Source organism: Eubalaena glacialis, chromosome 2 (genome assembly GCF_028564815.1).
Source record: "Eubalaena glacialis isolate mEubGla1 chromosome 2, mEubGla1.1.hap2.+ XY, whole genome shotgun sequence".
NCBI lineage: Eukaryota > Metazoa > Chordata > Mammalia > Artiodactyla > Balaenidae > Eubalaena > Eubalaena glacialis.
This window is the reverse complement of record NC_083717.1, coordinates 41,708,841-41,734,142: the sequence shown is the minus strand read 5'-3', so window position 1 is coordinate 41,734,142 and position 25,302 is coordinate 41,708,841. Positions and strand designations below refer to the sequence as shown.

At 37.9% G+C, this 25,302-nt stretch overlaps 1 protein-coding gene across 1 annotated transcript in view; it reads left to right on the top strand.

Moving 5' to 3' along the window:
• Nucleotides 1–25,302, top strand: part of AGBL1 (AGBL carboxypeptidase 1) — a 728,885-nt gene that overhangs the window by 242,856 nt on the left and 460,727 nt on the right. The window contains exon 17 of the mRNA XM_061181782.1: nt 20,568–20,748. Within this exon, the coding sequence (XP_061037765.1) occupies nt 20,568–20,748 (181 nt within the window). The remainder of the gene's footprint in view (nt 1–20,567; nt 20,749–25,302) is intronic.

Genomic DNA, 25,302 nt, shown 5'->3' with positions numbered 1-25,302 from the left:
TATCATATTTCACAAAACCCTATTAAACTGTCACATAAATTCCCCTTATTTCCTTTTCCTATCAATGCTGATTACCACAGAAGATATTTCTGTGTCAGTGGAAATTCTCTCTTTTCCCATCAGCCTCCTCCTCTTGCCTTGTTCTTTTGGGGGTCTGTCTCCAGGGAGCAGTCTCCTAGGGACCACTTTGCTTCTCCAGAACAGAGGGAAATGGAACCTGGTGACCCAGTGCCGGGTTTCTCATAAGCTGTAAGCAGTTTGAACTTCCAGCTGGGCTGTGTTGAGAGAAATGCTGACTTCACAGGGGCTTACAATAGTTATCATTTATCGAGGACTTACTAGGGGTCTGGCTCAGGCTAAGCTGTTTATGTCACCTCCTCTAATTCTCACAAGAACATAATGAGGTGGGATTATTATTATTCTCCCCTTTTGACCACTGAAGAAATTGAGGCTGGCTGTAAATAACTTATACAAGGTCAAGTTAGAGGTGAAGTGGCAGGATTAGAATTTAGGGTGACCAGTTGTCCTTGTTTGCCCGATTCTGAGGGATTCATCGGACTTTCAGTGCTAAAACTGGAACAGTCCTGGGCAAATCACTATGGTTGATCACCCTAGTTCAGATCCTAGTTCATCTGACTGGCTGAAAGCCCTTCATCTTAACCATTATGGTCACTACCCCACCTGCATGGAGAAGAATATAATATAATAATATCACATGAATTAATACAATGTTACTCACACTTCTCTATTCCCATCTTTCTATATTGTGTTTTAGACAAAAGTTTTTAAAGTCAAATCTGGATGGTTCTCATTCAAACTAGATGTGGCCACTCCAATACTTTATTCATTCATTTGATTTACTATAGCCTGAATAATACTATAATCCTCCTTAATTAATAATTATACAATTTAATTAATTACATTTATTGAGCAATTAATGTGTGCCTTTTACTTTGCAAAAATGCTTTACTTGCATTATCATATTTAATTTGGACAACAATCCTATGAGATAGGTACTATTTTTTTTCAGTTTTATTGAGGTATAATTGACATAGAACATTGTGTGGGTTTAAGGTGTGCAACATTATGATCTGATACATGTTGCAAAATGATAACCACAATAGATTGGTTAACACATCCATCATACAGTACTATTTTTTTCCCCAGTTTTGCAAATAAGGCCTCAGAGAACTTAAGTGATTGACCACAGAGAGCATGCAGAGCTGGCATGCTAACCCATTTCTGAGGCCAGAGAGCTGGCTGACTCAGGACATAGGGGAGCATGGTTTATCTGCCCTACTCCACACAGCCTTAGGGCTGTCTGCAAGTGCTTTGCAGCAGTCCAATCTTAACCCATGTAGCTGTGTCTCACTTCAAAAACTAACTGCAGGAATTCTAACTTTTCAACAAGATTCATAGCAGCAGGCTTCAAAATTGAGAGCTCTCCAAGTAAATTTAAATGATGACTTGATTTTTAAAATATCCATTTACATGTAATCTGTAGGGCCCACCTCTGACACAATTCCTTGGCATGACCTAAGGGATTGTTTGAAAGCAGAGCACGAGTGGGATGTCATTTGGCTTATATTAAATGGCTTTCTGGGGGAACTTTAACTTTATACACTGCTCAGGAATAGCTGATGACCAAAGATTCTCACACGATAGAAGCTCTATACTATGGGCACATGGTCGCCACCCTCCCTCCTCCATCTGTCTATGTCTTTCTCTCTGTTTCTTTGAGTGTCTGTCTTTCTTTCTGTCTCTAAACTCTGAAAGAGGAAAAGAAGTATTTCATTAACTTCCTCTTAATTTACAAGGCCATCCATGTAAATGCATGGTTTAGAAATCTATTTTATAAGCCTCACCTTTCAAACTGTGTCCTTTTAAGGCTACACATCCTCATCTAATTCTGCTTCGAAGGCATGTCTCAAAGGATACCCAGTAGAACTTTAAAAATTCTTGCTTTTAGTCCTTACGTGACTTTCAGACAGGATGATATTCCTCTCACTAGGCTTTGTTCTTCTAACCCATGTTTTCTTAAAGTATGTGTGTGTGTGTATGTGTGCGCACGCGTGTGCACGCATACACACACACCCCAGTCACTATGCTGATTCCTAGTTTCTGGGGAAACAAAATTGAATGAAATATACATACTCAGGGCCATTTTAAGATCTTTTAGGCCGAGGCACTTAAAGAGTTTGAGGCCCATCATCATATATCATATTAAACATAATAAAATGCCCTCATATCCCACATTATCTTTTTTTTAACTGAATTTGAAATAATTTCATGCTTGTTTTTGCAATTATTTGGCTATGGGTGATACTTAATTTTAGGTTGTCTGTTACTCATTAGCCATCATTGTCAGCAATCGAGAATTCCTGCCAAGTGAGGAAATCTTACCTACCAATTACTTTCAAAGATAATAAAGTTTTTATGAATACTAAATTTACCCATTAATGAAGTTGACATAATATTCTATATTTTGGGCAATTAAACATTTATTTCCATAAATTATTTCTTTTCATATTTTGGAGCCAATAGATATCTTTTTTTTCAGGTCTCAAATACTTCTCTGAGTTTTACAAAGCCTGTTGGCTCCAGGCACCGTGGCTAGGGGCCCGTGGGGTAAAGGATTCTGCATGACCTCCCTGCCTTGAAGTGTGTTCCAGCTCGAGACAGAGAAGAAAAGCAAGAAGTGCAAGGCAGGGTGGACTCAAAGCTTTGATGCCATGGCAGAAATATGAGCCAGATGGCAGAGGAGCACAGGCTCCGGAGTATTTAATTCAAACTCAGAAGGAGGTAAGACGGGAGGTTACCCTGAAATGAGTGAAACTTGAGCTGAACTTGAAGTTCAGTGGAGCCGGTCAAGCAGAGAGGGCGTGAGAGGGCATTCCATCAGAAGAAAGAGCCAAAGTCGTGGAGCAGAACAGAGCCTGTTGAACCAGGAGGCTACTCTGTGTGGGTACCTGCGGAGTGACAGTGCAGGTGTGGCATGGGGGGAACGTCCCTCCCTTGGGAAGGCCCATTATGAAGGGCCTTGTGCCCCAAAAAGAAGTCTTATTATTATTATTTTTTTTAGTTTGGCAGTTTGTTTATTTATGTATTTATTTATTTGTTTGTTTATTTTTATTGCAGTATAGTTGAGTTACAATGCTGTGTTAGTTTCAGGTGTACAGCAAAGTGATCCGGTTATACATATAGATACATATATGTATATATCCATATTTTCTTTTTTTCTGATCCTTTTCCATTATAACTTATGACAAGATATTGAATGTAGTTCCCTGTGCTATACCGTAAATCCTTGTTGTTTAAGAAGTCTTAATTTTATCCTAAGGGCAGTGGGGAGGGGGCACTGAATATTTTGTATGAACAGCAATGGGGAGGTTGTAAAATACCCAAGAAAGTATTTTGGAGGCAGAAAAGACAAGACTTGGTAACTCTCTGCAGGTGGGGTAACTCGCTGTGATGCGGGTGGCCGGTGAGACCTCCCTGTTTCCGGTTGAGTTGACGGGAGGGACCGGGATGCCCTGCACCTTCACCATCTCTGGCCACACAGGGCAGGGCGGGGCCGGGGCATCTGAGCTCGAAGGTCCGAGTGCATGGGGATTTGTCTCTGGGCGGTTGTCTCAGGCACCTGCTGCCCATGCCACAAAAACTGGCAGGAGGGTGTCAGGAAGGCAGAAGGAAACATGAGAAAGATGGGCCAGAAATAAGTCTTTGATCCTGATAGCAGCCTGGTTTGGAAGCAGCGAAAGATTTTGTATGCTGATCTCAATTTCTCATGTTCAGGCCTAAATGTGTCACTAATACTCTCTGCGAGGCTCACCGACCAGACCCACTCCACCCCACGCTGTTGATTCCACACATCCTAGGAGCTCTTGGCCTGCCAGGGGCTCTTTCTTATTGCTCAGTCATCTGTGAATGTACCTAATTCAGAAGGTGAATACATTTAAATGTCTTAAACATAAAAGCCAGGTTGCCAAGCAACTGGGAATCTGAAATACTCTTGTCAGGTTATGTAAGTGAGGAACTGGCAGGTCACCACTGTAGTCGTTTTGATCGAAACAGCAGCAGTAATAATCCTCTTTCTTTCTTTTTCTCTTGTTTCTTCTCGCGCTCCCTCCTTTCATCTCTTACCGTAAATCAGCAGCTGAGCCTTAGTTTTAAGGTATAATAGCTCTATTCCGACCAAAGTGTGCCCGGGAACAGCTCTGGGTTCTGTTTGTGGAGTAACTAAGCAGCAAGGTTACTTTCCTATTGACGACTTTCCCCGGTTCCTTAAACACCCCCAGGTTCTTGAAACAACATGTACCACGCCAACCATTGCGAGAGTAAAAATTTCCACATCTCAAAGCAAGTAACGCAGCTATTGAAATTTCCTGGCACAATTTCAGTTTTAAACTGCTCTGCTCCAGTGTCAGGTGGTGACATACGTTTTGGGCTTAAGACTCTTAAATTTTCTCCTCCTACCTTATTGGTTCTTATGACTCAGGCCTGTAATTTATTCATCGTGTGGTTTTCACTTGGTGGTTTCACTTGGTGTCTTAAATAGCTGGAACTAGCAAGGGTTTGGGGACAGTCTAAGATTCCTGAAAGGTACTGCAGGAAAGAGAGCGGGCTTTCAGTTTGTACTTTATAATTTAAAAAGAGAATCATCCTATTTGCCTATTTTAAAATGTCCATTGCACAGGGGATCACATTCCCCCCTCCCCACTCTTATTATTTCCCTTCCCTTCGTCATGGACGCCTAATAATATCCTGCAATAAGATTGCCCAGCAGCCCATGGTAACACAGGGGTACTTTGCTTATGGAGGAAACCTTTGGCTTTGGAACTGAGAGCCTGTGCCCTCAGGGACTTCGGATTCTTTTCTCGTTCAGATATGATCAGGCAAATAATTTGGGTAAGAGCAAAGCGAGAGACCCATTGTATGTGATCTGGGAGCAGAATTGTTCACTAGGATGTTTCAGCGTTTTCTGAGCAAAGCCAAAAGCTCTTTAATCTCTTACTTCAAGATTCGTATCTGTATCTTTCACTGCCTTATAATATGCCTCAACCTGGTGAAATGTAATCTAGCGTAACAAGGTGAGCTGTGTTGGATGAGTCTTCATGGAGCCTGAAGAAGTCTCCTTCCAACTCACTTCGGTTATTTATGTTTCTCGAGGTTACTGTGATGCACGGCTATGCCGCCATAGTGCTCAGGCCAGGAGCTCTGGTAGGAGGTGGCTGGAGCCTTGGTTTTGTAGTGAAACACACAGAAACAGCTGATAGTGATTTAGCCCCGCCCTCGTGGTCTGTAGGTGACAGAGCCCTCCTGGGACCTTCTGGAGCTTGAGGGAATTATAGTGCTTTCCTCGGGCAGAATTAATTCTAATAGGGAGGCCAGGGGTAAAGGAGCCAGTGCCCTGGGGTACCAGTGAGCCAGCAGATCCTGGGCAGAATTGCGAGCATCCCTAACCGAGATCAGCTGATGGGTTTGTGGGGGGGTGGGGGGCTGCAGCAGCATCTGTCTGCAGTTTTCCTGATGCGATTACACGCTTCTCCCAAGTGACTGTCGTTTCTGTGTGTAGTAAATTTCTCAAACCCAATCCAAATACTCTATTATGATACTGTATATATTATGTATCATTATAGCACAGATGTATTATTTTTGTTTTCAGCATATTAAACAAAATCTCCAGAAAAGTTTGTACACTTTGATGCAAATGAGGAAATGCAGATGAATTTTCTCTTATTTATGCAGAGTCTAAAATTGTTATCTCAGCCTCGATTACACCACTTCCTCCTGGTTATCTGAAAATCAGGATTAGATTTCCTGATTTTCTTTTCATTTATACCTATTATCCAAACCCACTTTCTTATAATCAGAGATAGATAGGAACAAAATAAGAAGGCGAGATTGCCCTTTGCAAAGAAATATGAGTTTTTGTAATATTTCAAAATTGGATTGTTTCATGAGAAAGAAGGCAATGAAACAGAATGTTTTGTTTGGGAGGGGGCTATTATTTTATTCATTTTCTTAATGTCTTGACTATATTACATTGGAGTGTAGTAAACTTTTATCATTGAGTCTGGTGAAGGGTTTCAGTTAGAGACTTGAAAGAGGGTCTAGGGCTGTATTGTTCAAGTTAGTAGTCACGAGTCACATGAGGCTATTGAGCAGTTAAAAGAAAGCAGTCCGAATTGAGGTGTGCTGAAAGTGTAAAATACACACCAGACTTCTGATGACTAAGTACAAAAAAATGTAAAATATCATATTAATCGTTTTTTGTATTGATTACATATTGGAATGGTAATGTTTTGAATCTTTGGGGTTAAATACAATTTATTATTAAAATTAATTTTTTTAATTTAAAAAATGTAGCTACTAGAAAAATTAAAAATTTTGCATAATATTTCTGTGGCTTGCATTATATTTCCGTGGGACAGGGAGAGCTTTGCTGCTCAAAGTGTGATCTTTGGACTAGCAATCTTGGCATCACTTGGGAGCTTGGTAGAGATGCAGGACCTCAGGCCCAGACCCCAGAGTCACTGAAACAGAATCTGAATTTTAACAAGTTCTCCGGAGGATTCACATGTAAAACACAGTTTGAGAAACACTGCTTTAGTTGAGGGAATTTCCTAAAAGGCCAAAATTCTTTCACTCCCAATAAATATCTATTTCCCATGGGAAAACTGGGAGTTCTTTTAAGACAGGGACTCTGCCTAAAACTGCTTGTTTACCCTCAGTGTTTGATATGTCCTTGGCACATAGAAGATACTCAATAAATGTTGAATAAATGAATGGGCACATAATCTTGTCTACCACTTTATGGATGTAAACTTTCATAATGGTCACGTAAAGTGGAAAAGCCTGGTGAGTGACCACTGTTGAGGGCAAATAGTTTAAAGTGGTCGGTCTTCTACGGCATCATTTTGGTATCAGAAACACAGAACAATGTGCTATTGTCACACGTGATGAACCTAATTGGCCTCCCTTCTGGACTTTGAAAACCTTATTCTGATTGTGGTACAGAAAATTATCTTAAATGGAGCAAAAGTACAAATTAGATCATGGTACTGCCCTGATCAAACCTCTGTGATTTCTCATTACAACCCAATCTTTCTCTGTAAGACTCATAGAATCTGCCTCTTGTCCACTTCACACACTCTATTCCAGCTCTATTTAACTTTATTTCTTGAACTGGCTAAATTTCCTCAATGCAAGGAGGTCTCTGCTTAGATGCCAACTCCTCAGAGAGACTTCTCTGCATCATCTTTTCTAAAATGATGACCTCCACCCCTCCTCTGAATTCTCTGCTGCCTCTCTGCTTTATTTTTCTTCACAGTACTTACATGATGATACTGTTTGCCTTCCCCACTAGCAGGTAAGCTCCTGATGGTAGGGACTTTGACTCTTTCCCTGTTACAGCTCCAATTTGTAATATAGTGCCTGGTGCATCTTAAGCACTCAATAAATACCTGTTGAATGAATGAACAAATGAATGAATGGATTCTGAAAAAATTAGTGAATTTGTATGTTGTGACACAACTGGGCATGGAAAGGTTAATTACAGTTAATTACACACATCCACTCAGCAAATATTTTCTGAAAACCCCCAATGTACACCGCTTTAGGAACAGAGAATTAAGGTACAGGAAGCAGGCTGGATAGTGGAAGAAAGAGACCAAACAATAAAATGGATGATAAGTTTACTTGGGGAGTTGTGTACAGATGTATGGCTAATGTGCATCTGGATAATAGTAGAAATCCACATATGTCGTAAGACCTAGGAGACGGAGACTACTCCCTCTTCCTAGGTTGGTGGGGGGGATCAAGAAAAGCTTCAGGGTGAAGGGCAATAAGAATTTTCCAGGCACAGAAGTGGGGAAAGACTTCTAAACAGAGGGAAGAGTGTGGGCAGAAACACAGCCATGGAAGGGAAAGGACATGTATTTTGGGAACAGTAAAAAGCAGAGCGAATGCTATTTGTTTCAGGAGGAACAGGGATTGAGACCAGAAAGTCTGGCTGAGGCCAGCTGGTGAGGACTTTAAACTCTATAAGAAGTATAGATTCTACTATATTTATTATGTGGAAGGTGATACAGTCAGATCTGGGGTTTTTTTCTGTTTGTTTTGGATCTCTTGGGATGCTGTGTGGCTGGAACAGATGGTGAGGAAGAGGTTGTATACATGCGGTGAAGAAGCAGGAGGGATGTATGAAGAAGCAGGAGGGAGAGAGGAGGAATTAGAGAGGGTGGGGCCTTTCTGGTCCTGGGCATTTCCCTCCCTGTTGTGTGTATTGCTTACAATTCATGAAGAAGTTTTAAAGAGTTAAGAAAATGATCATGGGCTGCCAATACACGATGATGATCCTCCAATCAATTTCTATAGCTCATCAGCCATGTAGGGTCTAAGGTCAGCCTTTGCCTCACAGCTGCCTCCCTGCTGCCCCCGCGAATCCTCAGAGAGGCAAGTGGGGGCCGTGAGCATCCTCTCTCTTCCCTCTGTCAGTGAAGGAGCCCCTATATATCTGGTGAAAATTAAGTAATCTCTTTACAGAAAGAAGTCAGAGCTTCTCAGGCTGTATGCCATTCTGGGGTATGGAGGTCATTTCTCAAGCTTTGAGAGGAAGGTGGATTACAAAGTTCTGGGAGGGACAAGATCTGAGGCCATTTCTTGCCTCTTCCAGTGGGAGTGAAGATGATCAATTTGGGGTGAACTGAGGTTTTTAACCTCACCATTTGGAGCAACCCCAAATGAGACTAGTTTGGAAACTGCAATCTGGTCAATTTCTTATTCTCATGGCATATGGGCCAGAAAGCTCATAGCTTAAGAGTTTGTAAAAGAGGGCATGTGAACAGAAGACCCTGCTCATCTGGAAAGGAATTGTGCCCCAGCTGTTAGGAGAAGCAAGAGAGATCCAGGCCACACTTGATTGTTCAGAAGCCGATTACTAGCACTGATTACCTACACTACTTTCTTCTGCCACCACCTGACTTTTGACTTCTCTACTTATTAGCACTTGCATCTGAATATTGGAAAAAGAGAAAAAAAGAGATGAAGCTCCATGTAATTTTGTTTCTTCTTAGGTGCTCTATTAAAAGAATACAGAAGAATATAATAGAATCAAAGTGGATTGAAACCATTGGCTAAAAAGTTTTATTTTTATCTACTGTATTTCACATTGCCATTGATAATCATTGAATTTAGTCCTGCAAAGACCTGAGAGAGCCTGATCTTATAGGTCAGGAACTGAGATTTCAAAAGATTTTAATTTCCCCAAATACATTCAATTAGTATGAAGCAGAACTGGGCCTCAAACCCTGCTTCCCTGATTCAGAATTTACATGGTGCTTTTTTTCCCCTCAATATATCATCATGTTTTATCTCAAGAAGATTAATTTTAGCCTACCTCTTAAGTATACATACAAAATAGTACATGGTCAAATGAAAAGAACATTGGATTTTGTTTCAGAACACCTAAATTTTCCTCTTGCTTTCTCTCCTTTCTAGTTTTATGAGTGAGAAGAGAATAATACTTGTCTTGCCTACTTTACCATTTACTTTGAGAACTAAAAGGATAATGTAGGTGAAAGTGCCTTCTCAGCTGCAAGTTTCTATAGAAATGTCATGAATGTGTTTACATGTAATCCCACACATTTTAACAGAGCTGGCACAAATTATTGGTTAATCTGTCAGAGAGCCACCAGATGTGATAACATTGAATAGCATTAAAGGACTCTTATTTCACATTAGTGAGGAAATTCTAAGAAATTAGAAAGGTATGCGGAATAAGTGATACAAACTTTGGAGAGAAAGAAATGTGTCATTCTTTGCAGATGTTAGGATTGTCTACCTGGAAATTTCAATATAATCAACAGAAATTTTAAAAAGAAGTGTATAAGAAAGTTCAAGAACTTGGAAATTCCATTGAAGACATTCTCCCTTCTTTTGGAAACCGCATAAAAAAAACACGTATGATAGAAAACAAAAACACATATTCCTATTTCTGCAAAATGAGGAGACAGACTTCTAAGTACTTGTAAGGGGTGTTGAAAGCAGCCAAGTTCTAACAGGATCTTGGTGGAAGGAACATGGAAAGAAATGGAAAACAGAGTTGAGCACCGGGGGTGAGATATGATCCAATATTCAGCAAAAGTAACTTTTAAACCTGAAGTTGGGATGAATTCATTTTTAGACAAATGAAGAAAATACAAAAAGGTAGAGTATTCACTGCTAGCAAACTCATGTTAGACGAAATAATGGTGGGTGATTTTTCAGGCAGAAGGAAAATGAAACCTGATGGACGCTTGTAGATGGAGTAAGGAATGAAGAAGAATTAAAAGGGTAAATATATAATTTAATTTAAATTAACATCAACTTTATGACACAATAAATGTGTTTTGTGAGTTTTAAGATTTGTGGTATGATAGATCAAAATATGGTAGATTATATTTACTATGATAAGTTAAATGTACATACTGTAATCTTGAAAGTAACTAACTAAAGAAGAATAAAAGGATGTGTAACTACTAAACTAATAAAGCAGAAAAAAGGAACAATGGTAAAAATAATACCCAATCTTTCTAAATGAAGACAAGACAGGAAAGAAAACAGATTATACGAAGGTTAAAATGAATGTAGAACAAAAAATAAAATGATAGCGTTAAACACACATATATCATTAGTTGCATCAAATGTAAGTTGACTAAACACTCCATTTAAAAGAGATAGAGAATCGGAACCAAGATGGCAGAGTAAAAGGACATGCTCTCACTCCCTCTTGCAAGGACACCAGAATCACAACTAGCTGCTGGACAATCATCGACAGAAAGACACTGGAACTCACCAAAAAGATACCCCACATCCAAAGACAAAGGAGAAGCCAAAATGAGAAGGTAGGAGGGGCGCAACCACAGTAAAATCAAATCCCAAAACTGGTGGGTGGCCAAGAAGCACATGAAAAGCTGCTCAACATCACTAATTATTAGAGAAATGCAAATCAAAACTACAATGAGGTATCACCTCACACCAGTTAGAATGGGCATCATCAGAAAATCTACAAACAACAAATGCTAGAGAGGGTGTGGAGAAAAGGGAACCCTCTTGCACTGTTGGTGGCAATGTAAATTGATACAGCCACAATGGAGAACAGTATGGATGTTCCTTAAAAAACTAAAAATAGAATTATTATAAGATCCAGCAATCCCACTACTGGGCATATACCCTGAGAAAACCATAATTCAAAAAGACCCATGCACCCCAATGTTCATTCCAGCACTGTTTACAATAGCCAGGGCATGGAAGCAACCTAAATGCCCATAGACAGACGAATGGATAAAGAAGATGTGGTACATATATACAATGGAATATTACTCAGTCATAAAAAGAAACGATACTGGGTCATTTGTTGAGACGTGGATGGATCTAGAGACTGTCATACAGAGTGAAGTAAGTCAGAAAGAGAAAAACAAATATCGTATATTAATGCATATATGTGGAACCTAGAAAAATGGTACAGATGAACTGGTTTGCAGGGCAGAAGTTGAGACACAGATGTAGAGAACAAACGTATGGACACCAAGCGGGGGAAAGCAGTGTGGGGGTGGGGTTGGTGGTGCGATGAATTGGGCGATTGGGATTGACATGTATACACTGATGTGTATAAAATTGATGACTAATAAGAATCTGCAGTATAAAACAATAAATAAAATAAAATTCAAAAATTAAAAAAAAATAAAAATAAAAAATAAAAGAGAATAAAGATTGCTAGACTGAATAAAATACAATATTCAATTATATGATACATCCAAGAAATAAATACCTACTGAAAAATTATAGAAAGTTTGAAAGTAAAAGGATGGGAAATGATACACATTGTGAATACTAACCTAAAGAAATCCAGCATAGCTATATTAATACAGCCAAAGGAGAAGCTAGGGAGAAATGTTTTAGTAGAAATAGAGAAATACCTTATAACAATAAAATGTCCAGTTAGGGCAACATAACGATGCTAAATCTGTTTTCATTTAAAACATAGCTTTAAAATAAAGAAATAATTGACAACATTGTAAGAAGAAATAGACAAATCTAAAATAGTCTTTGGAGACTTTTAATATACCTCTCTCAGTAACTCATAGAATAAGGAGACATAATATCAAGCAAAAATATAGAAAATATGAAGAATATAACTAACAAATCTGATCTAATTGGTGTATATGGAACGTTGCACTCAATGGCATTATTTTAAACACATGGATAACATTTATAAAATTCTATCATACACTGGGCCAATGATGTAAATACCGTTTTAAGTTCTTTGTAAAAGAACAAAAATATTGACACCAAAGAAAGTAGAAGGAAGGAAAAATAAAATTTAGGAGCAGGAATAAATGAAAGAGAAAACAACTGTAAAATAAAGAGTTCATTTTTGGAAAAGACTAAAAATGATATGCTCTCTTTGAGAATGATAAAGAATAAAGAACTCTATATCAGAAATAAAAATAAGGACCATCACTAGAGACTCTTAAATATAATAAGGGGATTTTAAAATAACTTTACACCAACAAATTTGAAAATATAGCTTTAAATTTAAAATTATTGAAAAGTAGAATTACTAAACTGACAAAGGAAGAAATAGAAAATCTAAACAGTTGGATTTTTTTATTACATGATTTTGAATGCTTTTTAATATTTTGGTTTTGTTATTATGTAATTTGGTTTGTTATTAAAATCTTCAGAGAAAAAAATTCTATGCTCAGAGGGCTTCACTAGGAAATTTTACCATAAATTTAAGGAGGAAATATTTCTAATCTTCAAAAATCTTCCACAGAAAAGAATAAGTGGTAATGGATTCCAACTCATCATAACCTTGTTATAAAAGTCTGAAAAGGACATTACAAGAAAGAAAAATTGTAGGCCAACTTCTCTCATGGGACATAGATGCAAAATTCCGGAGAAAACAACCAAATCCAGAATTACATAAAATGATATATGATATATCATAATCAAATTGATTGTATTTCAGGAATGTAATGTTGATACAACTTGCAAAAAAATCAATGTTAAAATAAAGTGATGCCTAAGACTTGTTTCAAAATAATCTTGCGAGAGGTAGAGAGTGAGAGTATAAATAAAACAAAAATGGCTGGGAATTGATAATTGTTGTAGCTGGGCAGTAAATATATTTGTGTATATTCAAAGTTTTCTATAAAGGAAATAAAAATAAATAAATCCATGTAATTCATCACATTTACAGAATAAAGGAGAAAATTATGTATTCATTTCAATAGAAGCAAAAAATCACTTGAAATAATTTGACATAATTTAAGATCAAAAGCTCTTAACAAGTAGGAATAGAAGAAAACTTTCTTACTTTGATAAAGGGTAATTTCAAAAGCCTTAATGGGGAAATGTTGAAAGCTTGCCTTCTGAGACTGGAAACAAAAAAAAAAAAGATTGCCACTATCATCAGTTCTATTTAATATTGTATTGAAGAGTATAAGCCAGAGTTTTTCATTCTCCTCTCTATTGACATTTTGAACCAGATAATTTTTTGTTATGGGAGTCGGTTCTGTGCATTACAGAATGTTTAGTAGCATCCTGGGTCCCTATCCAATAGAGACCAGTAGATGCGAGTAGCATCCCACCCTCCAGTTGAAATAGATGATTTCAGGTTTGGAGAGGAAAAAATAAAACTGTTGTTATTTGCAGAAGATAAGACTGAATGTGTAGAAAATCCTAAAGGATATCATAGGAAGAAAAACATGAATCTCAACCCTTACATCATATCATAATCCAGAATTAACTCACTAGACCTAATATTGATTGACTTAAATGTAGAACTTAGACTATAAATCTTGCAGAAGAAAATCATGGTCACATTGAGTTAGGCAAAGATTTCTTAGATGGAACACCAAATACTCAAACTATGAAAGAAAAAGAATGGAGAAATTTGACTTTATCAAATAAGAAATGTTTTTGCTTCAAAATACATTTTCAAGAAAATGAAAATGTAAGCCAAAGAGTGGGAGAATTTACTAAACCTATATCTGTTAAATGGTTGTATTTAGAATATACAAAGAACACTTCAAACTCAATAATAAGACAAACAGCCTGATTTTAAAATAAGCAAAAGAGCTGAAAAGATACTTCCATTAAGAAAGTATGAAAATGGCTAAAAAGCACATGCGAAGGTTCTCAACATCATCTGTCATCAGGGAAATGCAAATGAAAACAACAATTAGACACCACTACCTCCCCATTAGAATGACTAAAATTAAAAAGGCTTGACAATACTAAGGGTCGTTGTTCTGTGGATTAACTGGAACCCTCAGGCACTGCTGGTGGACATGCAGAATAGTATAGACTCTTTGGGAAACAGTTTGGCAGCATCTCATAAAAACCTACCATAATATTAACCCTACCAAAGTATGCAGAAATTCTATTCCCCCAAGTATTCACTTTGAAGAAAAATGTATACACAAATGACTATAGCAGCTTATTTCATAGTAGCCCTAAACTGGAAATAATGCAAATGCTTATCAACAGGTGAAGGAATAAACAAATCGTGGCATGTCCATTGCTCTGTGGTACACTGGAACGTAAGTCAGTGGCTAAAAGGAACACATTATTGATATATGTAACAACATGGATGACTCTCAAAAGCATTACACTAAGGGAAAGAAGCCAGACAAAAAGGTTATATGCTGTATGAATCAATTATTATGAAATTCCAGAGAAGACAGCCCTAACAGAGCCAAAAAGCAGATCAGTGGTTGCCAGAGGATAGGGATGGGGTGAGGCAATTGCCTGCAAAGGGGAATGAGGGGAATTTTTGTGATGATAATCATGATCTTAGTGGTTTTACAGCACTGCATACATTTGTCAAAATTCACTGAATTGTAAAATTAAAATTGGTAAAATTTATTGTAAGTAAATTGTACCCTAAATACAACTAATTAAAAAAGAGAGATGGAAGAATCTTTATATATTGATGTGGAAAGATCACCAATCTATATTAGTAAATGAAAAACACACAGTGCAGAAAATTTTCATAGCATGCTACCTTTGGTGGTAAACATTAGTATCATGTATATTATATAATGTATAAATTTTTTCCCACCACACCTCTTTTCAAATTTTCTCTTTCTCAGAATCTTCTTTCATTGACATTTTCTTTTCCATTTCTGTTTCCTGGTCTCCTTCCTCATTCCTTGCCCTTCAGTCAGGCCATTTTTATCCACTCTCTTCCAGAGTTAAGGTCAAGTTAGCTGACTGGACCTTAAAATCATAATATGCTCTTTTGGCCATTTCTCCTATCATCTTCAGCTCCAACAAGAAGCCCCATCTGATCACACTCTTGCAAAATGATTTTCCATGGTGCTTCCACAGCCTATAAGATTGTTTCCAAACTCCTTAGCATGAGCTAAAAGGCCTGTTTAAAAGAAACAGGTACAGACTTAGCTTATAGCATCACTCCCCTTCTTACCTTCCATATAGCTAGTGTTTTAGTCACATAAAATCACATCACTCTTCTTCAGACACTCTGTGCTTTATGACCTCGTTATCTTGCAAATACATCGACTTAGCCCCTTCCATCATCTCCCTCCTTTCTTTTCTTCATCTGGCAAACTCAAACTCCAATGGGACAAACCAGATCATATGTCACGTCTTATGTGAAAAAAACTTTTTTTTAATCTTTCTCTTCTGTGGTTTACTACTCCTGGAAAATATTTTGCCTTTATGAAAACTGACATATGATTGTTATTTTCTGGAGAGACAAACATGCTAGATAGGGATAAAGAAGACATAAAAATGACCCAGGTGGCCTCCACTAGCAGATGTGTCTCTGTGTATAGATACCTTTAAGTATCTACAATGACACAAATGGGATCCATTATGATGCAGTGCTCTCTCCTACATTGTTTTCACTCATCACTGTGTGATATTTACCTTCCAGTGTGAGATCTATGTGCCATTTTTAATGGTTGCATAGTATTCTGTTTTACGTATCATTTCTTTAACTAATGTCCTGTGGATGCATGTTTAAGTCACTTCCAGTTGCTCGCATTACCATAAATAACGTAATGAGCCTTCCACTGTGCTTTGAAAAATGTCTTGCCAAATGTCCCTGATCATATTGGATCATAATTATCTGTGTGCCTGTCTTTCTCACCAGACTATTATTAGTTCCCTGAGGGCAAAAATCATTATTTCTTTTGGAATCTCCAGAACCTTGCAGAGTGACAGTAGGAGCTTAATATATATTGTTGAAAGAAAGAAGGAATAAATGAATGGATGTTTATATAGTTGGGCGTACATGTGTATCATCACACATGTCTTCTGTTCTTACTCAGCTTTTCCTTGGCCCTGAGCCTGATATCTCTCAGGCATTATACAACCCCCTACTTGTTTCTAACACAGATGTCATTACCACTGACATAAATTCAATATGTTGCTTTCAGAATTACAATATTGCCAAACCATGACTCCCCCATAGATTTTGGTGGCCTCCGGAATAGATTTTATAAATTACAGAGAAAAAAAAAGACATATACTTGACACTCTTTGCCCTACCCTAAGCAAAGATGAGTTATTAAAACTGAAATTGTCAATTACAAGAAAAAACACATAGTATGTATGTTGCATACTATTCACAGCTGTTGTCTGTTATGGGTTCTCTGGAGCACCATTTGCTGCTACAACTGAATGGTCCCATAAGTTTAACTCACCAATACGACTGCAAAATTGCCTTAAATCACGGAGAGGAAGGAGGAAAATCAACTAGAAATGGCTAAAATGCTGCTTATACTTATTTCTTCATGAGAATCCACAGTTTTCCCTGTTTGCTTCTTCAGGATGCTCAGAACAGCCTGGCAGGTTTTGTGGTGTATTACAATCTAGCAGATTATCAACCTGACTCTCCAAAGGGAAGAAACATCTTGACATTTCTTTGCAAGAGCTGCATTTGGCTTATTGACTAATGCACTGCATTGCACTGGTTACCAGGCAATGGGACTCAAATGGCCCAGACAATGAGAGTGTTCAGTTGGTGTTGAAAATTTACACGAGCTTAAGCTACTTTTTCTTTTTTTTTTTTTAATTTCTTCTTGCTGGGCTGGGAGCACTTACTATTGTTGTTCAATATGCTGTAAATGAACAAAGTTCAAAAACCACAAAGAGAGTGATATGGAATTATAGAACTGAAAATAGGCCACTGATTGGGTACAAATTCGTCAAGCCTCTTTATGACTCAACAAGCTTTTTATTGGCGTGCCAATACAGCTTGCTTTGGAAGGAGTGAAAAGTAATTGTGAGCAAATGATATAGTGGGAAAGTTGACCTTCAACTAACTTCAACTGTGCTCAGCTAGCTAACTATATACCCCCCCGCCAATATGCTTCCTTAGTAAGTTCCAGTTAGCAAATCACTAGGCTTACATCCAGAACATCCAACCCAATACTCAGTTTCTTCAGAAACTTACATAATTCATCTCAGGTAGAACATGGTGGGGCTGGAATTTGAACTCTGGAAATATGGCTCTAAAAGTTGTTCTCTGCTCCGTAACCCCACCACTGTCTATGGTTAAACAAATGTACTATCTTCATAAATGTCAGAAGTTTTTTGACGCATAGTCTTTGGCATGTCTTTCTCCTGTTGAAAAGCCATCATTTACTTTCTAGTTCTTAAAGTAGACATTCTCAACTGTCGTTTTCTGGGGCACACATAACAAATATGCTCATTACAACTCTCTGCCATTCTTTTCTCCCCAGTCCAGAAAGCACACTTGGATGCATGTTATTCAAAGTAACCTTATTTTAAGGATGACTTTAAACCTGCTCTTATATCATATAAGTTAAACTAGAGTCTAACAAGATATAACAGAAACATGATTACATTTGCCCAGTCAAATAGTGGTTTATTGGTCTCAAACATCCAGAAGTATTGAAGAAGCTAGTGAAGGTGCAGGGTAGCTGCTTAAGGGATTTTTCAAGAACCTAGGCTCTTTCTACCTTTATGGTAACATCTTATCATGTGACTTTGATTCTCAAGTTGGCTTCCTCACCTGAAAGTATCAGATCTATGTTCACGGAAGGAAGAAGAGACAAAGATGAGGGATAAGGGAAAAACCAAGAAGGCATTTGCCAGGTGAAACGGTGCCCTTTAATAAGTTTTCCAGAAAGACCCACCCCAGGCTGCCATTTACATCTCATTGGTCTCGACCCTGTCACATGATCATTCCTACCTACAAGAGGATCCACGAAGCTGGGTGTTTTGATCTAGGCACTTTTTAAACCCCCCAAAATCAGGGGTCTGGTAGTAGGAAAGAAGGGGAGAAAAGCTATTGGGCGGGTAGCCAGCATTTTGTGTGATATGTGTATGTGTGTGTGTATATACATGTATATATGTCTATGTATGTATATTTATAAAGTATATATATATATATAGTGTAGTATATATGTATGTGTGTATCTACATATATATATATATAAAACAAGCATTTACACTTTTTTACTAACCAATGATTCTTCAGTAGATCTCATCACAGGTCATAGTGTATCAGGGAGACACTGACTCCATGATTGAGAACTTCTGATCTACAGAATAAAGTCCAAATCCCTACACAAAATATATGAGGAAGGATCTTAACAGTTTGACACCAACCTACTTTTCTAAATTCACAAGCTACTATCTCTAGTCCTTTGCTTCAGCCATTCTTTATTCTTGAATGCACCAGTTTTTCTCCTCTGTGTTCTTTACCATGTATCTTTTTCTTTGCTTAGAAGACCCCTCCTCACCTTCTTTCTCTAGTTAGCTGATACTTATCCTGCAGGACCCAGTCTAAATAGCATCACATCGCTGGAAATGTCCTTCCCTCTCTGAGTCAGATCTATTTTTGGTGCTTTATATACACCTCCACTAGCTCACTTGTCATTATTTGCTTGCATGTTTGTCACTACCGACAAATGCTTTGGCCTCTTACAGAACAAGAGCTATAATATATTCAACTTTTTCTACCCAATGCCTCCTGCAGTTTCTGGAATATGTTTAAAATACCTGCTTAAGCAAAAACATAACTGAATATTATACACAATATATAAAGGATCTACAAAGAGAAGTAACATGTTCTTACCATAGTCAGTAAAAATGCACCAATATATGCCCCTTAAACCTGCATCTCATTGGCTGTTGACAGAGGGTTTTTTGTTTGTTTTAATTGATGATAATAGTAATATAACTAGGGAATTAATAGTTTATTTCTCTGTATCTTCCATTACTTGTTATTTAGCTGTAATTGAGAGTTATTCAGTTTTGTCTTTCTTTGTACAGAATTATAGACACAGTTTATTCCCTCAAAAAGATTACTGCTTAAGGGAAGAAAAGCCATATTTAACTCATGATTTGAATGATCAGGAAGAAAATGACTGGTTTAACTTTTAGGCTGTTTAGTGGCTAAGGTATTTATACTTGGCAAATATTTAGTTCTCATCATTAGAACGGGTTTAGGAACAATAAGGAATTGGGTGAGGATACAGAAAGAAGAGTCAAAAAACCCACACAAAATTAAACAAGGTGTTAGAGCAGACATGGTGAATTGCTTGTATGATACTACATGTTCCCCACTTCTTCCTCAAGTGTATGGGGACAGACATCACCAATCAATCAAAAGACATTTACCACCTGAGCCCAGATGTGGTCTAAGAATACGTCTCAACACTACGATACTCCATGTGTCTTCTGTCAGCAAAGAAAGGATGATAAGTCTCTCTTTCATCAATGGATTCTTCATAAGATCTATTCATGTCAATACACTCCCTGTGATTGGCAGAGAGTGTGTTCCTGATTTCTTTTGCAAAGTGAAGGAAGTATTGCAACTCCAAGACTGAGCTTCCAGGTGCTTCCCTCTTTTGTGAAATCTCTCCAGGATTGGCTTCAGTGTCATAAAGTCAGTCATAAATTTCCCAATTCAGTTTCTGTACTTGACTCCTATTTCTACTGGGGAATGTGAGGCGCCATCCTAACCACAGACTTTATAATTGAGAAGGGGGAGAGCTAACAGGTACATACTGAACAGCAAGCAATATGCCAAGTTCTTTATAATCACATCCTTTAGTTTTTATAACTGCTGCAGGAGGTTAGTATCATTGTCCTCATTTTACAGATGAGAAAGCAGCCTTGGAGAAATTAAGTCATTTGGCTAAGATCTTACAACTGGTAAATGATGAAGATAAGATTCAATCTCAGATCTGGGGCACACAGCATCATGCTGTTGGACTCGGAAGAGTAAATTATTTCTTTGGTGGTCTTGCTAAAATCTCATTCTTGGTTGGTTTTGATGCCATTAAGTACTTATGCTTTGGATAACAGCCTTGAGCTTTAACTTTATACTCTCTTGAGTCTTGCAGACCATAGAGGCAGATGGAAAATGGATACATGTACATTAGATGTGTATTAGAAACAATCAACCTATTTCAGGCTTCATGCCAGTCAGGTGTAATACTGGCTTCCTGGAGATTATCTGGGTGGAAATGAGAAGTGTACTTAGGTTTAATTTTCTTGTGTCTCTTTTTCTGCAGGGCAGCGCCCATACCAGGTGATTACTGCTCGAGTTCACCCAGGAGAGAGCAATGCCAGCTGGGTGATGAAGGGGACCTTGGAGTTCCTGGTCAGCAGTGACCCTGTGGCTAGGCTCTTGAGGGAAAACTTCATTTTCAAGATCATCCCCATGCTCAACCCAGATGGTGTCATCAATGGCAAGTATGTCAGGCACCTGGCTCAACCTAGCCAGCATTTATGTTACCATGGTAACATGTTGTTGTTTTGCTCAATGGGCTTGACTGGAGAGGTCTTGGTACTCCAGCAGGAATAACTTCGTTTGGGTTCTGTTACCTGGTACAAATAACAGGGTAATCTCCACATACATTAATGTCAATCTCATAGTTCCTTTGAATAGAAAGGTATAGACTCATTGGCAGTTAATAACAGAGGAATCCTTAGAAATAATCTCATCTAACACTCTCCTTTTAAAAAAGAAGGAATTGGTGTCCACAATAATCAAATGACTCCCTCCGGTTACTTGGTTAGTGACAAAGTCAGGGCTCAAATTGTGATTTCCTTGAAGTTAAGACCAATGCTTCACAAAAATAAACTCAAAATGGATTAAAAACCTAAATGTAAGACCAGACGCTATAAAACTCTTAGGGGAAAACATAGGAAGAACACTCTTTGAGTGTTTTGACCCACCTCCTAGAGTAATGGAAATAAAAACAAAAATAAACAAATGGGACCTAATGAAACTTAAAAGCTTTTGCACAGCAAAAGAAAACATAAACAAGACAAAAAGACAACCCTCAAAATGGGAGAAAATATTTGCAAATGAAGCAACTGACAAAGGATTAATCTCCAAAATTTACAAGCAACTCATGCAGCTCAATATGAAGAAAATAAACAAGCCAATCCAAAAATGGGCAGAAGACCTAAATAGACATTTATCCAAAGAAGATGTACAGATTGCCAAAAAACACATGAAAGGATGCTCAACATCACTAATCATTAGAGAAGTGCACATCAAAACTACAATGTGGTATCACCTCACACCAGTTAGAATGGGCATCATCAGAAAATCTACAAACAACAAATGCTGGAGAGGGTGTGGAGAAAAGGGAACCCTCTTGCACTGTTGGTGGGAATGTAAATTGATACAGCCACTACGGGAAACAGTATGGATGTTCCTTAAAAAACTAAAAATAGAATTACCATATGACCCAGCAATCCCACTACTGGGCATTTACCCAGAGAAAACCATAATTCAAAAAGACACATGAACCCCAGTGTTCAATGCAGCACTATTTACAATAGCCAGGTCATGGAAGCAACCTAAATGCCCACCGACAGACGAATGGATAAAGAAGATGTGGTACATATATACAATGGAATATTACTCAGCCATAAAAAGGAATGAAATTGGGTCATTTGTAGAGATGTAGATGGACCTAGAGATTGTCATACAGAGTGAAGTAAGTCAGAAAGAGAAAAACAAATATCGTATATTAATGCATATATGTGGAATCTAGAAAAATGGTACAGATGAACCGGTTTGCAGGGCAGAAATAGGGACACAGATGTAGAGAACAAATGTATGGACACCAATGGGGGAAAGCAGTGGGGGAGGATGGTGGGATGGATTGGGAGATTGGGATTGACAAATATACACTAATATGTATAAAATAGATAACTGATAAGAACCTGCTGTATAAAAAAAAAGATTAAATGAAATAATAAAAGAAAACAAAACAAGCAAACAAAAAAAGACCAATGCTTTGATTTGCTTCTATTTCCTGCAGATAAATGTTTATTCTTAGTTGTATTTTACTGGATTCTGGATACAGCTATAATAAAGGTGTCACTTTATCTAAATGGAATGGCTGAAATGGTTGAGAAATGGCTGTGGAATGGCTAAAAGTGAAATGACTGAAAAATGGTTGGCTGCAAGAGGGAAGATTGGGGTGGTGCTTCTCCTGGCCTAGCTTCTCCATGCCTTTCAGAACATATAATAGGAAAGGTGAATTCCAGTGTCGTAAGGGGTCAGCATTTGCAGAGTTGTGAGCTGAGACCCAGATAGAAGAGCAGGTCCCGAAGATCACTCAGTCAGTGGGTGGGGGTGACAGGATTAGCATTCATACATACCTGCCTCAAACTGTGGAAAAAGACTTAAAGCCCCTTCCTATGGTAATAAATGATTCTTTTTTACTATAGGATTAGACATTGGTATCCTATGGAAGTAAACAGAATACAAGGTAAACAGAAAAATTGAAAGGAAAAATAATTTCAAAAGCTAAAAATAAAAAGGCAGAAGAAGTTATAATTTAAAATATCAGTTTTAAAGAGGCGAAAGCATACGTTTAGAAACTGGGAAAATAGAGCAATATTGAAAAGGTGAAACAGAAGAGATAAAATGAGAATTATAAAGAAATTAAAAAAGAAAACAAAAATTTCAGAGATAAAATTACAATGACTTAAAATAAATAAGAAAATGTTTTAAGAAATATAAAATAATAATTTCTTTCAGGGATAAAAAACCCAAAATAAATGTTAAAAGGCTGAGAATAGACTAGCTTCAAAGGAAAAGCACAAAAAGAATATTGTTAAGTTAAAAAAGTTAAAAATTTAGAGATGGTAAACTAGAAAAAGAGGATGCGAATAAATTCCAAATGATAAAGTATGTTAAATTATGCCAAAATGCAAGCAAGTTAAAGCTAAAGGCTGTAAAACTAAAATTTCAATAGATACCACAAAAAAAAAAAATGAAAGAAGATAAGTAGGTAAGGAAAGCATCCATGTGTTCTAACAAGATTCCTAGTTTTGTAGCTTCCAGATTTCTTTTTTTTTTTTTTGATGGAAGTTTTTGGTGGGCAGAGAGGAGGATCCTTCCTCTTTGCATATGGTGACTGGTTGGTCTTCAAGCACATGTGAGGTGTGGGAAGCCAAGTCCTTCAGCAGGTGGCAGCACTCAGGCCTCTGGAAGCAATCAGGCTTCCTAGATCTCAAGCTGGACAAAGGCCTAAAGCAGTGTCCTTTCCTGGTCCAACAGAACTCAGCTGGCTCCTACCACGTGTTTCTTTAACTCTGGAGATCAGCTCCAGGGCCTCAGTGCATGGCTCCTCCCTGCTTGAGGGGCTAAGAGTTTTACTAGCAGGCTTACTGAGCCTAAATGGATGGAAAACAGCTCTGCAAGCCATCTTGAGAGACATGACCTCTTTTCAACATTTTCTCATCCAAGTTGGCTCTTTTCTGAAGTTACATGTTCCATTGAATTGTCTGGGGTCTGGTAGAGGATGGAAAGAGCACGGGGTTCAGAGTCATAACTCTAGCCTGGAATTCTGGCTCTTCCCCTGACCTACTCAATTTTCTCTTCTGTTGGAAGAGGAAGCTCCCTGTTGACCTGTGTTGGTAGAGGTCTTATAAGCCCAAAGTAACATTCAAGCTCTGGAATAAATACTGTAGTTTTTTCCATTTCAAATGCTCACACCTCTGAATCAGAGGCTTGATCCAGGTCTTTGGTTGAAAGGTTAACATGGTCTCAGTCACTGAATATCCTCCTGGCCTGGGCACACATTATTTCCAGCTCACAGCTGGTTGCTTTGGGCTCCCTAATGGCAGGCCAGCTTCTCTGTGACACCACCATCCATCATCATTACCGTTATTTATTATGACTAAATTACCCTTTTTATTTATATAGCATCTTTCATCATGGAGCTCAAGGCACTTTGTAGGTTACTTGGATCACCCAAACAATTTTGACTGAAAGGGATTTGGAAATCATAGCATTATTCTACTGAAAAAAGAATCCCCAGGTCATTGCACATCATTACCAAAAGACTTGAGACTGCCATGGAATCATAACATCTTACAATAAATGGGCTTAAAAGTTTCAGCTCACGAACCCTTAGAACACACCTAACATATGGTTTATCTAACTTCCACTTAAATGCTTCGTTGACATTCCGTTTCAGGACATACCCATTCCATAGTGTATAATTAGGTGGATTTGTTTTTCTTTGTTTTGATCTTTGCCTTGTGAATTTTACACATTTTACCTAAAATGTGTAGAAACAAGGATAAGATCTAATCCCCGTTTTACATGCCTTAACTTCCTCAGGTGAAGCCCTCTCCAGGTTCGATGTGGTTCACCTAAACATTGCTTATGTGGTATTGTTTCTGATGTTCTGATTGTCATTGATTTTCTTTGGACACATTCCTATTCATAGGCTTCTAAACATTAACAGAACTGCCCTGTGTGTGGTCTGACCAGCAAAGAGGCAAGCTTTTTGCCTAAAGATTAGAGAGCCTGAACCTGAACTTGGCACTTAACCTACACAAGATGCTTGTCTTTCTTTCCCTGCTAGTATCATGCAAAAGAACTTATGAAAAAATCCATAATATTTCTGTGTACCTATCATTATGTACTGTATTTTAAAATCATAGCTGCCTTCATTTAAATGCTATGACTGAAAGTTAAAGGTATCACAGAAGGCCTTACAAAGGAATTCAGGTTGCATACTTTGAAAATTATTTGAAACTTCAGGAAATCACTGTATTAGAAGACTCAGCTTTTAAATAAAAAAGATTCTACCAACCTCAAAAAAAAAAAAAAAAAAAAAGAAATCATGGACCCCTGTGGAGTTTGCAAAACTGTGTAAAGGTGGAGTAGTTTCCTTGTGTGGTGATGTTAATGAGCCCTTGAGGATGGCTGGGAGGTTTTGATAGCAGTGGTCAGGGAGACAAAGCCAGGATTTTCTAGCAAAGATATAG